This window comes from Paralichthys olivaceus, chromosome 8 (genome assembly GCF_024713975.1).
Source record: "Paralichthys olivaceus isolate ysfri-2021 chromosome 8, ASM2471397v2, whole genome shotgun sequence".
Classification (NCBI taxonomy): Eukaryota; Metazoa; Chordata; class Actinopteri; order Pleuronectiformes; family Paralichthyidae; genus Paralichthys; species Paralichthys olivaceus.
Genome location: NC_091100.1, coordinates 24215385 through 24235298, shown reverse-complemented (window position 1 = coordinate 24235298; position 19914 = coordinate 24215385). Strand labels below are relative to the sequence as shown.

The window sequence follows — 19914 nt, the reverse complement described above, 5'->3', positions numbered from 1 at the left end:
TGGTGCAGTCTTCCTCTTCCTCACTTCTTCATCATGACATGAGAAGGAGACAGACCTCGGGGCTGGATCTCACCGTGTTGCCCACCGTGTTCACAGATCAGCCCTCACATCACCCCAGCAACTTTTCCTCGTCTTCTTAAAACGCCCCCTCCCCTCCTCCCTTCAGACCCCTCCCCTGTACTTTGCTCCTCCGCTCCTGGGAGAGGAGTCACTTCTCTGGGAATCACAGGAGGCTGCGTCCTCTCCCTCTCTCTCTCTCTCTGGGGATCCGCATGGATGTGGCAGCGGTAGAGGGGATGTCTCTGCCGGGTATCCGACAACGGAATCGGCCGCCGCAAGTGATGCCGACCCAGAGGAAGGTCCGGGCGAGGCGGAAAAGGCGAAAGGAGTTGGTGTGGATCCAGATCTGCTTGTTCGGAGGCTTGCTGCTGCTCGTCAAGGGCTGTTCCTTCTTAGCGGATCATTCAGGTGAGGTTGGAGCCGGCGAGGGGACACTGATCCTCTGCTTAGACTCACACACACTGAGCAACACCACTGGGTCTAGTTCAGCTGCACACAACAGCACTGTACTGCAGAGACAGGAGTGTAACATGAAGGCAGCTGTGTATGAACATACGTTCCTCAGTGCTTTCTACTTGAACTGTTGTGTTATCAGTCCAACATGTGGTAATGATAACCCGTTCTAATGGGAAATCATCGTTTTCTGTGGTGTAAATAATCCTGACTTTCAAATTATAGCTTTAACACAAAACGTTTACAAAGTGCTTCACTGAAAAAATACACGCAGGGCAATTCCAAATTGAAACCATGTAATGCAAAAGAAATTGTAAATCAAAGTACCTGTTTAAAATCTATTTATTAAGCAATACAATAAACAGATTCCTGGTTAAAAGCAATCTTGATAGTAAAACAGTGAAATAAAGCAATAAAACAAACAAACACCTGGTTAAAAGCAAGATAATGATAAAAACAATCTGACAAAATAAGTTTAGTTCAAAGTTGTTTTATAAAAATGCAAATTTAAAAGAGTTTTAAAAGGGGATGAGGTTGTTCCATAGCCGTGGAGCTCTAACAGTGAATGAATCTTATATCCATTAACAGCTGGTTAGCAGAACCAAGTGTAGAGCACGGGTATAAGGGGTAAGAAGGTCTGCTAAGTAAGTAATCCCCTAAATTATTTTATTTAAGCTAACTCACATCCTCAGAGATATAACAACAACAAAAGTGTGTGTGTTCACACCATTTCCAGCACAGGCTACATTATGTTCTTTTTAAATCATAGTAAAGTCCTTTTGGAGTTAACTTCTGCACAACATGACCTGATTGAAGAAAATAAGAAAAAGAAATGGGACAAATGTCAAGGTGTCACACAGGTACACTGGTACACAGTGGGCTATAATGGGAATTCATCTGAGCTTTAACTATGGGAAACTATTCTGGGGCAGAGGGATGCAGAGGCTCCTGCATGTTCAGGTGTTTTAGCTGCAGAGTGGTGAAATCAGGGCAATGAGCCCCAGGGTATAGGCCTGCACCTCTCCAGGTTACTGAAAATGGCTACACACTGTTCCCCCCCTCCTCTCTCTCTCTGACATGTCTGTTAAATGATCACCAAAGCGTGCAAATAGTAACCCTGATGATAAATAACTTAAGTACAGCAAACATACACCACTTGACTTAATGCCTACATGTTCCTATCTTTCTCTTTTTATCTGTCATTGACTGTGGCCCCCCGACACTCCTCTTGATTACTGAGTCAGCGTCAGCTAAAGTGAGAAGTATTTATCACTTTCCGTGGACAGAGGGCTCTGCATGAATATTCATACACACATGATTTGTGCATCATCAGTGTGAGTCATTTTTTTCATCCTCCCCTCTGCATATGCTGGTTTTATGGAAATGCAACAGAGCTGCTCTCTCCCTGCATGTGCTCGAACAAGAGACGACACAGGCACGTTTAATGCACTTCCCCTGTCCCCATTGTGTTCTCGTTAACTCTTAATCAGCTCGCCGGAATATCAATTAAAGTTGATTATTTATGATGTGCTTAATGAAGTTCTGCTAAATGGAGCTCGATGCTGTGGAGCTGGAAGCGGAGCACTCAACTCCTCCTCGCAGCGGCACATTAATCATTCCCGCTCTCGTCCTCTCCTTCTCCGCGTGCAAGATAGCGAGAGCTAGAAGGGAGGGAAGGGAAGAGGACTGACACGCAAACCTCACTGTTGCTTCGGCTGCCCGGTGGGGTGTGCTGAAGGTGAGGCCAGGTGAGAAGTTCAGCCGTGCCCTGAGGACTATTCAATAGCTGGGCTTTTTAATTCTACTTGTATCCGTCTCTTAGGCCAGCCTTGTAGTTGGCAGGGTGGAAAGGGCAGAGGCTTCCTGCTGAGCTCTCTGAAGTATGAAATGAATTCATTGGTGTTGCTGCTGTCTTGAAGAATGTGCAGATGTAGCCACAGTGGGAGCCTCACTTTGTGCACTGTGCTGTTGCTTCACCCCCTAAGAGGATTTTGTTTAGGAAAAACATGAAATTCCCCTTCAATGTATGAATTTTGGAAGGAGGACGCCAAAGTGACACATCTGTGGTGCGCTCCTCCAGCTGTTCACTACCCGGCTATTACATAAGGAATCAAACTTTCATGTCACAGAGATCAGAAGCCTGCTCTTCAAAAATACAACTGATTGCTTCACATGTACTTTGCTATCTGCAACATTCAAGACACAAACTGTTAACTTGGATGTAGAAACTGAAAATTGTTCAAATGTCTTTATTGTTTATGTCCAGATAGATTGTACTCCACTTCCAAAACAAGTCATTGACTTTCATGAACATAATTGTCCAGCTTGGCCCTCTGCTGCACGTCTGGTTATTGAATATCTGTGGTCTGTGTTTGTGTGACACTGACTAAAATATGTCCTGTCACTGAAAACTGTGAAGCACCAGAAGTTGGCATTGCGTGCTTGCTCATAATTCTAATTAGAAAGGAGCTCTGAGAACACATATGTGCCAAAGCTCAAGCCCTATCAAGCAGGGTCAAAGAAAGTGGGGAAAAATCCTGGATCCACCATAATCAAATCCACTCCAAAGGTTATTAGGTCCTCTAGACCCCACATGTTTACCAAGTTTCAATAAAATGGGTTCAGTAATTCTTGCGGATTCCTTCTAACAGACACACAAACAGTAATGGAAACATACTTGGCAGAGGTTTTTAGAGATTTCAGGCTGGCAAAGGTGCAAGTTGACGACCACATGATGAAACCTACAGTCATAAATCCAATCTCCATCTCAGCTTGAGACACTTTTCTCCAGTGTCCAAAATCATTTAGAGTGAGAATTTATGGTGCCCTGTGGCATTTAGTTGCAAACGTACAAAAACAGTGTTTACATTTAGTGTCATCAATTTGTGTTGTGTGTGTCTTTGATGAACATCTGTGCTGAATGCATTTCCTCAACATCTGTAGATCCACTTTTTGAACTTTTTAAACCTGCATTGCTTGTATCTATGTTACCTGCTGGTTTTGTTCTTCTCTGACACATTACTGTGTTTCTGGGCTCATTAATTTGAGCTTAGTACGACAGTGGTGGCAACATATATTATGTCATAATGTGTGCGTCCTTGTTTGCATGCTGGGGACCCCATGATGAAAACACTGCCCAATAAAGCTAACAAGAATCTAAACCCCCACAGTGTACTGTCAATATACATATACAGACTCCACACTACCCATTACTGCAAAACACCAACACCTCCAAAACCTGTACACAAAGACAAGCAGTGGCTTACATTTTTCATCAAGTTTTAATTATGCAATCAACATGGAATACTACAAAATAAGGTGTATCAGTGTTAGCCTGCATGAACTCAATTACTGAAAATAATTCATTGTCTGAAGGAACCCACATTTATCAAACCTGGATTTGGTTTTGACTTGCGGACACGTCCTTAATATTATCATGAAATGTGTTAATGGCTTATTCTCTTCACATCCCCATTATTTTAGTTTTTCTTGTGCTGCAGCTCAAAACAAAACTCATTCACTTTGAAACACTTGAAGAAATCAAAATATCCTGAACTGAGTTGCTCAGTATCAGTGTTCTTCAGTATCAATGTATTTCCATCCCATGTTTTTAAAAGGGAGCATGATTAAGCCCTTCACTTTTTAACTGGTCTGATCAGGTGTGAATATTTAAACCAATACTGACCCTTGCAATAAAGTACAACTGCACAATATACACAACACATTATAGTTGTATAATTTCCACTCGTCTCTTGACTGTTTAGCAGCGATTACACCTAACTTTCAAATAAAGGTAACTGGAAACAAAACCTTTACTACAATATGTTGATCATAAAACCTTAATATAATAAAATTTTGATCTCTTTTGCAATGTAAACGTCATAGTGCTTTTTATCCCGACAGACCACAGGTCCCTTGACGGTGACCTTGACGTATGATCCAGCAGCTAATGCAGCATCTACATATATTTCTCTGCGTAGTAGTAACTTTCATTGTACGACCAGAACCCCACACTGTGAATGTTGCTTCATAATTGCAAACTAGCCATGAGATGATGCAGAATTGAGCTGGTGGCTGCTACAGACACACAGCATCTACCTCAAACTCACTTGGCAAAATCAACATGTTGTACTGCCCTCAAGAGAATGGCAGAGAAGACTTTTTGACATGTCTCTACTTACATACATGTATCGCACCTTCTGATATGATATCAAAAGTAATACCCACAGATTGGGTGCAAGACTTTACTTCAAACCCATCTCGCACCAATAGGGCATGATTTAAACTCGTATGATTCTTGTTTTCGCACGTTTATTAATTCTTTTGAAATTAATCGTATATTTTTTCAATTTTAGATTACCTTATTTATCCATGCTCATATTTTCATCATGGTCATTTAAAGGGAAAGCATAGTTCTGGTATCACCGTTTGAACCCAGGTGTTATATTATAAAACAACCTATTGAAATGCACTAGCTGCTCTGAAAGGTCACTGGAATCTATATTTTAAAACTTGTTTCTGTGGCAATCTATGTAGGTTTTGACATGTCGAGCCAGAGCAGCGAGGACCAGGAGAGATGGGGAGGAAGGAGGCTACTGCAGGAGATGGACAACAGCAGCCTGGAGGAAATAGAGAGTGAAGAAACTAAGAACTGCACAGCTCCAGGTAAGATGGAGACGGGATGAAAGAAAGAGAGAACACAGAAGGGTTCTCCCCCCCAGGAACAGCGGGAGAGCAGGATAGGGCAAAAAAGTAAAAGTGAAACAAATGGTTACCCCCGACATGTTCTGTCTTCCTTCCCTTCCTGGACCCCCTGTTTTCTCTTCCTTAATGTGGGGTAACCCAGATAGTGGGGTCAGATGATTCCTCTTGAGTGCAGGTTATAGTGGGTGGTGAATTTCTTCCTGCCTCAGCGGTTTTCACACTCTGTCACTGATTTTCTTCAGGATCCTGCAGGTTTCATTCTCACTCCCTCCACATAGATTTTCCCCATCTGTCTCTTCATCTGTTCCATCCCTCTGTGTTTACTTCCTGTTTTATCCCCACAGTGGCCATACCTCAGAAAAAAATCTTGTTTCTATGGTGACCTTTTTGTCTTATTATCAACCCAGCGACTTGTTTTTCAGGCACTCAAGGGTAGTGTGTCAGGATGTAAAGTTTGAGATCAGTCGTGTTTAAAGGATTTGAATGGAAGACATTTAGGCATGACATGTAAAACCATGGTTTGTGGAATTTCTCATCTGACCTCACACATGCTTAAATTCCGAACGTCACAGATGTCCTTTGCTATTTTTAGACGTAGATGGAAGGAAATTTAATGTTCAGCCCTGTTATAAAGTGTACTAGGTAAGAAGGAGGGAGGTGACTCCTATACTGATCGCATTAACATTTGTAGTTTTTACCTTGAGTGGGAGACAATTGACCTCCCTCCGAGGGAGGGGTAATTCTCTTGTGAGGTTTTTTGCTAAATAACCTGATTTTGTGAAAGTCTCAGCACGTTGTGGTGATTTCTGCTCCTGTACAATGAATTCCATAAAATGTAATTGATTGTGTGGGGTCAGGGAGACGTTCATCTGACTGTTTAGAGGAAAGAAAATGCAAAAGTTGAATCTATACATGTAATATGCCTGACCCTCCATGTGGGAGACCTATTTGCATCACAGTACAATGTAGAATTAATGTTGTCTATTTTTTCCTCCAATTCTTCCCATCAAAGTCTGTTTTAGAGGTCTAGGGGACCTTGACTGCTACATATGTAAAACAGTTTTACCCTGTTCATTTTCTTCACAGTAGGGTTTGGTATCGTTTAGGTTTTTTCCAATGCCAGTGCTAACTTTAAAAAAATGGCTCTGGTGCCTGAACGTAGCTGGACCTGAATTATTTTACAAAATGACATGATAAATAATACCTAAGCCAACTACAACAATTTAACACTAAATAATAGTTTATTGCTTAAAAAAGCAAAATACCTCTGCTCCAATCAATTGTCTCCCCACCTCTGGGGCCAGGTACACCCACACTGTTGGCATGGGATCACACAAGCAGTCAAACACAGCCCTGTGATTTCAAATGTGTCCGTGATTCGACATGTGCTTCAACAAGTTTGTCACGTTCCTGCCTTCCTCGATACTGTAGGCACCTCACATCGAAGGTGCTTACAGTATCGATTCTCACATCCAATTCTCCTGGCTATCTATAGACAGGTAATCATGGACTTCTTCAGGAGAAAATTCTGAGGATCTGAAATAAGTTAGCATGCTAACATTTACTAATTAGCACCTTACCAAAAATGGGAATCAATGCCATCAATTCTGTTCTTATGTCATGATACAAAGTAAGATAAGATAATGTTACAACAGCATATAGTCAAAATGAGGGAGACAAGAGAACATGTGAAAGTATAAGTAAAAGTGAACGTGAACAAATTAACATTTTGACATGATGGTGACATTAGATGAAATGTCAAAAGATTTATTATAATTCATGCACATCTGTACTCAATTTCATGGCAGTCCCTCCAAGAGTTTTGAGACATTTCACCCAAAGCCAGAAAGGTCAGGAAAAGTCAGGGAATCACCAAAGTCCCTAGGATTCAAATTCTGGGAACCAAGAACGTCTGTATCGAATTTCATGGCATTAAAACCACATGTTGCTGTGATATTGTGACATCCACACAGGCGTGTTGCTAGCATGGCTTAAGATAAGATAAATAAATAACTAAATAAATACTTGTCAGTTGGTTAATCAAATTATGTGTGCAGTCATGTAGAAGCTCACATAAATTGTGCAAACTGTTTTCCACAGCGGGCGGTGCACAAGGTTGGCTGATGAGGAAGCGTCCCAACATGGGCTCTGTGTTCTGGGAGAATGCCGCGCTCACTGCACTGATTGTTGCTTGAAATTAGAGGCCTGCTGATCAGGTGCAAGAAATCTGAGCGAGAGAGTCATAAAGACAGAGAGGGAGGAAGGCTGTCATTTGCTGAACAGCCATCATGCCCATCATTACGACCCCCTCTCTGATTTTAATTGTGAAGACCTCGCTGCTTCTGTTCATTTAACACGCTTGTTTAATCCTTTAACCACCCACCCCCACTCCACCACTCATTTTTCTGTCAAGGGAAACACAGGCAGACACTTATAGTTGGAGAGTGGTCACATTTAGTAACTTTGTGGCTTTTATTCATTATTTTACAAATGACTGAAAATAGTTTCTTTGCCTTAAAAGAGGTTTGGAGCTCATGTCCAGTATTCGTGTTTGTGGGTGTGTATTTGTGTTGGTGCGTGCATGTGTGTGTGTTTTAACAATCTTGACCTTCCTTTTATCATGGAAAACAAGAATTATTCATTTTGATGACGCTGCCATCCAAATCTAGTGTGCAAGGCCATGTTGTGCTTTGATGTCCCCAAATAAGAAAAATCCATTCCTTCTGAAGAAATCTGAGATTAGTCATACTGTAGTTTTCATCTGCAGTAAAGCTGATGAAATGCACACGCAACAGCACACGCATCCTTGTCCACCCTTTACAAATGCACACATTCCTACAGTCCACCAAGCATGTGTTTTTTTTAGTCCTCTTCTCAAACACAAGTGGTTAATGCAAACCCCCCCGAGCAGCTCTGTGCACAGTAGGACTGGTTGTGTGATTCAACAGATACAGGTCTCTGTACAACATACACGTGACTGCTCTCTCCAGGGGTCTTTCCCCGGAGGCTGTCCTCCTCCGTTATTAAAGATCTTCTCCTCTGCACTCGGCTCGGCTCCGACGCAACACTCCATTTTAGGAAAGGAGGCTGCTATGACTTAATCAGGGCTTCCCTGTGAGAAATGTGGTGTGCGCATACGCATGCGCGTGGCTGCAAGTTGAACCATTAGAAGGGAAGCCTCATTAAGAATAGTATTGATTAATGTGAGGGTGCTAGCCCCAGTTTCTGCACTGTGTTGGTGTGTGTGCAGGTTCCTCAGCGCGTGTCTGTTTGCACTTGTGTGTATGTTTGTTCACCTTTCCCTCACTTCACGTGGGCAGTCACACTGACTCCTCCCAGCATTCTAGAGGCAAATAAAAAAGCATCACCGACATCAGAAAAAAACACTGCTCCTCTAATACTTTGACAGTAGCCTCCCACTAATCAAATGCAAAATTGACCCAGAGGGGACCCAGAATGATTTCCTCTGAGAAATCCATTCTGCCAAATTACAATATTAGCTTTGTGTAGGCTGCTGCTGCCTTCACAACAGCAACAACTGTATTAACAGTTACAGTTCCTTCATAGCCTACCAACGTGCGGATTGGCAAAGTCTTCTTGTTGTGTTATTGCAGGAGCAGGAGCTCTGGGGAATAACACAAATCCATCACAGCAATTAGCCCAGCAAGGCAGAGAGTCCCCTGCACACTGGCTCCCACTGATTCCCTGCCTCAAGAGACTTATAAGAGAGAGTGAGGGAAAACTCATGCTACACCTTGTAATCTTTTTTCATTTGATCAATGGGGATGTTTCCTCTCTCTCTAATCACATCAGACACATCTCTGTTGGAGATGTGTCTGATGTTGGAGCTCAGGTTTTTTGTCACCAGCAAAAGTGGCTTGACACACCTTTAAAGATTTGCCCAACTGAGACATTGAGGCCACCAACATCATCCCTTACTGCTGCTTTCCCATGAGATTGAGAGGACGCACAGTGTCTCACACAAAGTGTTGTCTTGAACAGCACGTTGAACATACAGTTAATATACTGACAGGAATGTCTGCTAGTTGGTACCTGTTAATATTTAGGCCTTTACTAACTTCATTAGACAGTGGAGAGTTTAGATCAAATTCAATGAGAGAGAATTTGAACAACAAATAATTAATGTTAACATAATAAACATCTTAACCTCCTTTCACAATCTAGATAACTAATGGATTGTTTTGACATGATGAAGCATCTGTGATGAAGACATTTAAAATATGTGAAATTAAAAGGGAGGCTCAGTGATTCTGTATTTCATAGTAAAGGCAGTGGTTTGATAGCGTGAGGAAAGGATGACAGGCAAGCTATATACCCCGTGAAGGCAATTACTCCCTCTGCCTTTGCATGTCTAACCCAGTCAGCAGACAGGTGCTGCACAGTAGCATGTAAAAGGTTAAAGTGCAGGGTCATGTAGGTGTTTGATGCTTTAGAGTATTTCACTATGCCAGACTGTCTTATCTGAGGATAATCTCTCCCACACTAATAAACTGAGCAGCTAGGCTTTGATGATGACTGCCAGATCTGCACACCAGGCAGTCTGAGATCTGTGTCTGCCCTTGTTACGTGTGTTTCATGGAGAGTATGAATGGTGTTAAAGGTGTTTGGCAGGTTTTTCAAGGCTTTCAATCTGGGTTATTAGGCCACAAAGGAAGACTTTTCTCTACCTTACTTTTTTCCTCTTAACTTTTCTAATGTCATTGTGCTGTAAAAGTTAAATCCATTTTAAGGCAGGTGTCTCAGGTTCAGAAATGATGTGGTACTATCATTTGTTAGGTATCCATCCCAGAGTAGTACCTCCACACATTGTGCATCTCTCAAGTTAGATTTTGTCAGGCAAATGACATTTGTACAGCTACCTTTTTCTCAGTAGCATCTTTCCTTTTGCCACTTAACCTTTTTGCCCAGTTTGTTTTTTTGTTTGTGATTTTCTTCAGTGAGCTGCCTCAGTTGTTGTTGTGTTGTTGGTTGTGTCCCTGAGCAGTGATCTTCATGCCTGAATGCTCAGTTTGGTTACAGATCTAGATCAAAGTCGATCATCATCATGGATGAAGCACTAAGTGCCCATACGAACTCCACATATACGAGTATCCTTGTTGTTAAGCTTTCAATAAATCTGAATCATAAAAATCACATATTTTACATATATCTGTTACAGACAACCAAAATATTTTGAAGTCACAAAAACAATTTAGAAAGAGCTGTATTTTCTCTAAAATGCATCCTGGGAATGTGGATATTTTTCAGAGCATCAGGAAAGGAGCAGTTTTGTTTGTATCTCATAAACACAGGTAATGCAACATCTATTCCTGCCGGTCATTTCATCCTGCTCCACTTATTCTGCGTTTCAAAGGCAGAAAACAGTAACAACAGAACTGAGTCAGGAACAAATAAGGCGCTTCACATCACATTAAACTAATATATGTAAAATGTCATTTTCATGCCTTTTTAGGCTGAATGTTAATGATCTCACATAAAACCTCCAGAAAGAAGACAAAGACACTGGTGGTGGCTTTGGATCAGGAGTTGTTCCAATTTGTCCACACCTTCCTCTTTCCATTATTTTGGGAGAGGTTGATTTTTTTTAGTCAGTACGTAGACCTTTGTTTTCCAAACTCCAGTTCTTTTTGTTACTATGAGCTGGAGCAGGGTCTTTTTATCTCCTTTATTTTATTCCTTTTTACTTGCACTGAGATTTCTTTATTGACAATGAAATATGTCTGCCTAGAACACACTTGCATTATAGGGCTTTTTCTGGTCACCAACAAGACTTGTATTCTATTGTCTACCATTTCTGGCATTCTATAATTTTCCTGGTACGTCTTTATTTTTTATTTTTTCAAATGTACCCAAAACAATTAGCTATTGTCAAATTAAAATATTCAGGAAGTTTTTACAGTGCTCAGCAGATGGATGGGCTTCTGTATATGTTCATGTGTCAAGCATACCCTCCAGATAACCTTTCCAAGTAATATTCCCACCAATTAGTTGTTGAAAATCCATATATGAGTTTTTTTGTTATTTGGTCCACATCCACAGACAGACAAAGGGTGAAAACAGTACCCCACTCCCAGCTCTGCTGATGTGCATATACCACTGATCCACGGCTGATTCATTTTCAAAGGAACAAGCCCACAAACAGGCCAATCTGAACAGGGCTCGTTCACATTGTTGTGGTTCTTCATTCAAGAGATATTTTACTTTATAAGACCTCAAGAAGCTATGTCAAATCAAACAGTTATGTAAATCTACTCAAATTAAAGCTTAGACTTGCAGTAATGCAGTATCCATGACTTTATTTACATACTATTCATATATTTATCTTAAAATATGCTGCAGACAATTTGTGAAGATTTTGCATTTTAAATAAATAAGAAAAATAATCATAAAAAACCTTACAAAAGTGAAACCCATATTGCATCTAAAACAAAAAATGGAAAAGGATGTAGACTGGCTTAATAAAGTGTTCAGACCCCTTCATTTCTTCTACATTTTGTTGAATTATTGATTTTATTTTAAATGGCATTCCAAATTGTGGCCAAGTGTGCAATGTTTGTGGCAAAGCTATTTATACAAACGTGAACAAGACCAAGCCACAAAGTTTAAGCAACTCTCTGTGTTCATAGCCTGTGTCAGAGACAGGGTATGAAACCGTTAATAATACTTTGAGTGTCGCCAGGAACACAGTGACTTTAAAAACTGTATAGCCAAACTGAGTAACAAGACAATAAGGGTAAATGGACTGCAATTGGAATGGCATCTTTCTAGTCTAGTCCACTCAAAGCTCTTTGTAATGTATGTAACAACAATTCATACGTGTTCTTCAAAGATCACAGACAATGCCAGAGGAATAAACATCTCAGCATCCCAATGGCAATCTGGCCTTAATGGTGGAGAAGCTTGATGAAAGCCCTGTTGAGTAAAAGGCCTGACAGGCAGTTTGGTGTTTGCCAGAATGGAATTTAAAAGATAAAAAGGAAAAAAGGTTATGTGGACTGATGAGACAAAAACTGACCCCTGTGGTCAGAACTCTGTCTGCCACATACCAGGCACTGCTCATAACCTGACTAATACTATCTCAACCATGAAGAATGGTGGTGGGAACGTTTCAGGAGCTGGGACAGGAGACTTTTCAGATTTAAGGGATGGATGAATGCAGCCAAATACAGAGATCCTTAATAAAAGCCTGTTCCAACGTGCAAATAGCCTCAGACTATAGGGCAACAGTTCACGTTTCATCAGTAACAGTAATGGACAGCAGAAAACCACAGTGAAGTGGCTTCACAAAGCCCCAGACCTGAAGATGACAGTTCACTGCCGATTTCCACCCAATCTGACAGAGTTGAAGAAGATCTGCTTTGAAGAGTGGGATAAACCGGCCAAATCCAGGTGTGCAAAGCTTCTGGAGATAAATCTAAGAGGACTTAAAGCTGTAATTGCTGCCGAAGAGGCGCCTTCAAAATATCAAATTAAGGGTCTGAATACCTCTGTGAGAGATTTAGTCATTTGATATTTAACACATTTGCATAAATTTAAAAACAGGGTTTATGTTTGTCATTGTTGGTTTATTAGTTTATAGATTAGTGTCAAAGACATACAAATAAAACACAATTAAATGCAGAAAAGGTAAAGGGCTCTGAATATTTTCTTAAGCCACCGGGTTCATAGTCTTGTTGGTGCTGGGCATTAAAGCAGTGTTCAAAACCTTTGATGCAGTACTGTGTCACCACACTGCTGATGTGAAAAAATGTCCTATTTACCAAGTTGGCCTCGTGCTGAGGTAATGGGAACGTGGGTACAATGAATTGCTTCAGTCAATCATCGGAGAAACGTCAGCGCAAAGTAAAATTCATTCATTATTGATATTCAAATAATGTTCGGTAATGCACCTGCTATTTCTTGGAAGTAATATTTAGTAGCGAGAGAGTGAAGCTGCTCTGACAATACTACAAACATGCATCTCTTGTATAATGAATCGTGATGGGAAACAAAAAGGAATCTCCATGTGTCTCAGTGCTGTCGCTCTTCACACAGGTCATTTCTGCCTGGAATTGAAATCACTTCCCTCATTCATCTGATGTGAATGCAGCACTGAACCCTCAGAGATGAATCACAAGGAGCTGCACTTTATACATGTATTCAAAAGACTGAACTTAACCTGCGCCGGTGTGCAGCCTGTGTTGCCATGGAGACGTACACTTCTTAAAAGTGAGTCATCGTCGTTATATTGAGAGGCAAAAGTTATGGCCAAATTTAGCCCCATGAATTTTGCCGCACTGATTGACCTTGCTGGTGTGATGCTAGATGTGATATGAAATACGACACTGGATTTTTCTTGTGTAGGGACTTCTTGTAACATAACCAGGAAGTAAACAGCTTTCTGTTGTGACCATTAACACGAGTATCCACTTTAATCATGTGCGGAGAGTTCTACGTGTCTACTCCCCAGGAAATATAGTTGATTCGGTTTTGCTTTGCAGTGTCTCAGTCATCTTGTGTTCAAACATCATTTTTGATCATTGACAGTTTCATGAGAGAAGCCTCAGAACTGTTTTAGTAAAGCAATACGCTCTAAAGTACTATACAGTATTTCAAGGCCATTTTTAATGAGTTTTCTTTTAATTGTGCACATAAATACATGTAAAATTGTGAAAATAATAGTATAATGTTGTATATATATATATCACAGAGAATAGTTGAGTCTCTTTTCTTATGTTTTTTCTCAGAAAACTAAACTACACTAAGTTTAGTTTAGTTTGGTTTGGTTTAGTTTAGTAACTCAGTAGTAACAGGCCAGCAGGCTGCCCCAGATTCTTCCGTGACTCTGAGATATTGAACAAAGTCTGTGAGGCCTTATCCTCCTTGGCGATCTGATCTGTATCTTTCCACGTACAGGCCAACATCTTATTACCGAGGACAGTGAGTATGTATGAGACCTGGTGTCAGCGGCAGGGTCTGGTTCAGTATAGGCATAAGTATATTGTAGTACTGAATGGTCTCAGCAGCGAGTGCACATAGCAACGATGAGCCCCAGATGAAAAAAGTCAGTCAGTGACCCACCACCTGCACTGCTTCAACAGATTTACCTTTTGGAACACAGCACTCAAGTGAGAGTTGATTCCCTCATTTACAGTATGTGGCTGGACTAACTTATAAAAGGTGAATAGGTGGAAGCAGGTGAAAGCTTTAGTGAGTGTTGCATATGTGAACTTGATTCATATAAAAATATGACAAAACATTCATTTTAGCCAGCACCAATCCTGATGCATCTTGCTATTTTGTTTCTTGTTAGCAGATTACACATCAACTTTCTGGTTGAGTACTCTCCGTCAGTTCAGGTGGGCTAACTGTGTGTACAGTCTGATTGTGTGACTGCCTGTGTTTCTTACCTTGATAGACTTTGTTGTACGGATGCTGCTACGCTCTCTGTTTCCAGACCTCTGCTATATTTTAATTACTTTACATGAACAATGTCGTCCTGTCATCAGTTTTTGTTACTGATTCAATACAAATGATACCAAAAATTACAAAAAATAAGAACAATTCACGGATGAAATTGGTCTTCAAACTTTTACTCATGGACAACTCAACCATAGAATTGGAAGGAGGCAAAAATATATCCCTCCTTCGTTATTCCCATCCAGATTTCTCTCAGTCCACTGTTCATTCACAGTCGATCCTTTGTAACCTCGAACTGCAGATGTGCATTCATGAAGAAAGACCCTGAGCGTGTTCATGCACAGATCATGTAAGATTATGGAAATCCTGTCACAGCAGTCAAACTGTGTCAGCAGTGAACCTCCGCACATTTCCTCAGTCCTCTCTGAGACATTTTGGACTGTTTTTGTTACTGATTCTGTTACCCGCAGGGTTGATGGGCGCTGTGTACCAATCGATTCTATCATTTTTGATCTTGAGCGAGAACATGTGTTGTGGCAAAGTTCCCTCCGGTCCACTCAGCAATGTTGTAAGGGTATCTTTTTTCTCTGTCTACCTCACTTTGTTTTTCCTTGGACTGTACCCTGTAGAATGGTCTTAGCATGTCCATTTGAGCTTGTCACCCACCATTCTAGTTTCCACTGTGGTCAGCAGATCTTCATGCTGTCCCACTTGTTGCCTGATCATTCTGCAAACGTCCTTGTTGGTGGTGTGATCTGTGTATGGAGTCTTCTTTAGCTTCTCATTTCCACTGCTTGGATTGTCTCCTGTAATTGTGATTAAAGAGATAGTAAACGGTGTAAATATCACAGAAGAAACACAGAGACATGAACTAGTGAGAGATGTGTCACAGTGAAATCATGCAGAAAAGTATTTTCCGCGGAAGGAAGCAAGACTCATACATGTGTATGCATGCAAATGTGTGTGTGTGTGTGTGTGTGTGTGTTCGAGCATGGTGTGTGTGTTCGAGCATGGTGTGTGTGTTCGGGCATGGTGTGTGTGTTCGGGCATGGTTTGTGTGCGTGCTGTAAACAGTTCAAGGAAGGCAAAAAAAAAAGAAAAGCAGGAGTCCTTAAATGTCACATTACTCAGCACGGTAACTACGCTCACGACATGCGATGTGTCAGCCCACATCATCATCGCCCACTGAGCATGTGCAGAACAGGCCCCCAGCCCTCCACGTGCGCTCAGAATATACGAGATGAACACGGGGATGAGCTTTAACACATCCCGAGGGTGGGAAATGCAACTTTAATCACCTTTTTCAAAATTGTGTTATATCGTTGAGTGGCATCGTCATCCCCTTGGTTGCCATTATTGTTGTCCTCACTGTTCACTCTTTGTCGTCCCATCCCCACAAAAGCTTTAAAAGCTTCACTTGACGCACTTCCAAGGGTAAGCCTGGCTCTCGTCAGTCTTTGCTCAACCTCCCAACCAAAAGTCTAGTCCCAAAATGCATTGTCTCCAGCTATATGATCCAGGGGCTGAGGTCCGGCAGCTTTTTTTATTTGTAATTTTCATTCAGCCAGTTTTGACCAGGACTCATTTTCCTCCCTATTTTCTTAAAAATAAAAGATTCAAAGACGAGAGGAGCCACTTCAACTTTCAACTTCATTTGTCCCCAAAGGGCAATTTGTGTTTGCAGCAAGGGGTACAACACAAGACATAAAACAGAAAAACAGAAAAGAACATGGACATGTAGTACAATAAGGGATCAGCATCTTGCTATCCGTATTACAGCAGCCATCATCAGGGACATACTCATCAGAGACATCATAGTCGACATCGTCCCTGTCACCACCATACAAGAGTCCCATTGTCTCTTGTATTGTCTCGTGTCATTAAAGACAACACTACACCGCACACTCAGCCAAGTGATTGGCCGTGGTCACACTAACTCTACCCCCATCCTGAATTTAAAAGAGAGATGGCTGAGGGGATGAAAGAGTTCTTGTACCCGTTTTTTCTTTACAGGGACGAATCTGAATCGAGAGCCTGAAGGCAACATCTGGAATTCAGAGTGTGTGTGTGTGTGTGTGTGTGTGTGTATGTAGCCTTCATTCCTACCTGTCTTTGAAACTCTGCTGCACTCCTATTATCTTACTGCTCACTTTCACTATATTGATGAGTGAGTTCTTGGCCCTGTTGCTGAGGTTCCCAAACCAACAGATTAAAGGACACAGACTTGATATAAGATCTATAAAACAGAATCATGAGTGATAAACAGTTGTTGATCTGAGCTTCACAGGCTGAGCGGTGAGCATTGTAAAGCTGCAGAGTGTGCTGCATATTCACTGAGGGGTTTGTTTGCCCCACAGCTGAGCGGCTGTTCATCTCACAGCTTCAGGAAAGCCAATATTATTGTGTTTCAAATCGGGAGGAAAGTCAGATTGTTTTTTCAGGGTGATTGCGTTGCGCTTCAATGAACTTATTCCCTTTGACTGCGTACAAGACAAGTGTGCATGCCAGCTGCAGCACATCTTTTTTTCCTTGTTATCCACACAGATTCAGATCTTTTAAAGATGGAGATATATAGATATATTTGATACTGTTGGTATTTAAAGTTTACCTTTCATACTGATCAACCCCGTAAAGACACTTCCTTTTCCTTTCAAGTCTAAATATCTACCTCTGTCATCCTCACCACCAAACAAAATATCAACACTGTGTGATTTAAGATGGATGCTAGGAAAGTGGTTATCACTTCATTCAGGAGATTTTTTTAATAGAGGGAAAACACAGTGACTACTCACACACACGCACACACACACACAGAAAAAAACATTTCCCATTGTGCATAATTAGCAAAATGCATTCATAATGGGCTGGATAGCTTCCAGCTGATATTTGTTTGACGAGAGCGAGAGGGAGAGCAGAGGGAGCTGTATTGTAAATCCATATCGCTCTGACTGCTGTGTGAGATAGCAGGGAATTCTCTAATGGCATATTTAACTGATGTTTATCACCATCGTCATGGCACACAGGTCTGCTGTCGGCCCCTTGTTTAATTCTATAAACCTATTTTGGGACCCAGAGCGTATGTACAACAGTCTGATAACACTGAGTAACACACTGGAAAACGAATACAGCAACTAGACAATCTTTTCAGTTTGTTACAACCTGGGTCAGATTTGTTTTATTACCCATGCTGATCACACTTGTGATCCCCAACTCTTGCTTGAGGGACTTCAACAGTTTTAACTTTTGGGAGCAGCTGTGGCTCCATGGGTAGAGCCACTATCCAGAAGGTCGACAGTTCGATCCCCGTCTCTACCGTCCTGCATGCCAAAGTCTGGGCAAGCTACTAAACCCCAAATTGCCCCTAGTGTTTGAGTGATGTGTGATAGACAAAGTGCTGCACTTAGATGCATTGTATGTATTTCCGTGTGAATGGGTGTATGGCAAAAACTGTACTGTAGAGAGCTTTGTATGGTCATCAAGACACTAATAGCACTATATAAATACAGACTGCTGCACGGGTGGGAACTGTCACACAGACATACTGGTCAGCAGCTGAGGAACTGAATGGACAGCAGCTGTCTCCTTTTTCTGAAGCCAGGAATGGAGAAAAATAACCATCCAGTGGGCTGCATGCAGATTATGCAGAAGGAAATCAGCATTGTTTTTATTTGTTGATTCACTGATGCTGTGAACACTCATGGATCAATCTTTGCAGTTCACTACAGTTCCTTGGCGACGATGCTTCATGTGAGCTGGGCTGACGTGATACGTGTGTCTTGCTTAACACATTTGATATCAATATCTGTTCCACGGGCAAGGCAGGTTTGGACTATTTGACATATCTTAATTTTTGTCTTCTGTATTAAATTTAAATCGCTTGAAATCGATAAAAACAAGCCAGACAGACACAGAGACAGACGGACGGATGGACACACACACAGAGACAGAAAAACAGAGAAAGACACAGACAGAGACTCAGACAGACAGACACAGAGACGGACGGACAGACACAGACAGACAGACCATCCATGCCAGTTCAACAACTCATACTGACTTCCTGGTTCAGCTTTGATGTTCAGTTTTCCTGTCTAATAAGGAACTAGAATGACACTCAGTGGAGCTCATAACTCCACCACATTGCACAACTATCAGTATTCATTTAATCAAAATCGATGATGTATGATCGACGAAAATGTTGAAATCATTCCGTCTCACTGTTAAAGGATGAAAAGAAATTCTTTGATCCACCAGATTTCGTGAGTCTTTTCCCTGACCCATAGCACATTCATCAGCAGAGTTTTGTGGTAATCAGAACAGTTGGTGTTGTGTAATTACGCTTAAAAACAAACTAACCAACCAACGAACAAATGGACTGCGGTGAAAAAAGGAACCTCCGTGACAGAGGTTATTATTTCTGTCTTTGGGCGTGTTTATTCCTCTTCATTTTGCCTCAGAATAAGGTTGTGTAGATAACAGCTCAGCCCATTGTGTTTAATCTAGGATGATTGATGATGTGATAGGCTGATATGTGGACCAATACGTCCAAACTGAATATGACCGATCGAGCTGCAGTGTCTTCGTAAAGGGACTCACCGACAGTAATTCATCAAATTGTATGAATGTTTCATTGATCACAGTGTGTTTGTGCCATCCCTCTCTCTCGCTCGCTCTCTCTATTTCTCTCTCTCTCTCACACACACACACCAAGTGAAATCCTCTTTCAAGCCTTTACTACAGAGGTTGGGTCTTGTTTATACCAAGTATCCCTCCAAGTATCCCCCCCCCCCCACACACACACACACACACAAACACACACACATGCCAGCCAGCCAGCAAGGCCCATTCGTTTCCATGACAACGGCCTGAAAGTATTATATCATCAGCCAGAAGTGAGTGGATATCTGCACATACACACACACACACACATCCAAACATCCAATAGTGCCCTCTCTCCCCGAAACGTCCTTTAGAGCATACGCAGCCTTGCCCTGTGTTATGTAAGTTTCCCCGGCTGTAACTTGGGAGAGGTGACATCATCACCGTTGAGATGGAGGCTGGAGTAGAAGTTTGTTGTTGTCTATTACTGCTTAGTGCTTCTCTGTAAAGTCAACCTGACACACTCCCTCAGTTTCATTATGCTCATCATAAACTACATTCGTGATTAACAGCACGGAGACATTAACAGAGGCAGCTCACATTAGCAGTTTGAGCGGGCAGGCCAACCCACTTAAGACACTCTGAATAATTCACTGTGACTACATTAGCTTATCAACGCAT

The 19914-nt window shown here is 41.5% G+C and overlaps 1 protein-coding gene across 1 annotated transcript in view; it reads left to right on the top strand.

The window, feature by feature from the left end:
- The first annotated feature begins 123 nt into the window (after window positions 1-123).
- The window catches only part of LOC109627241 (sodium/potassium/calcium exchanger 3-like), a 42922-nt gene continuing 23131 nt past the window's right edge, over window positions 124-19914 (top strand). The window contains exons 1-2 of the mRNA XM_020083701.2: window positions 124-468; window positions 5050-5178. Of these exons, the coding sequence (XP_019939260.2) occupies window positions 273-468; window positions 5050-5178 (325 nt within the window). The 5' untranslated portion in view covers window positions 124-272. The remainder of the gene's footprint in view (window positions 469-5049; window positions 5179-19914) is intronic.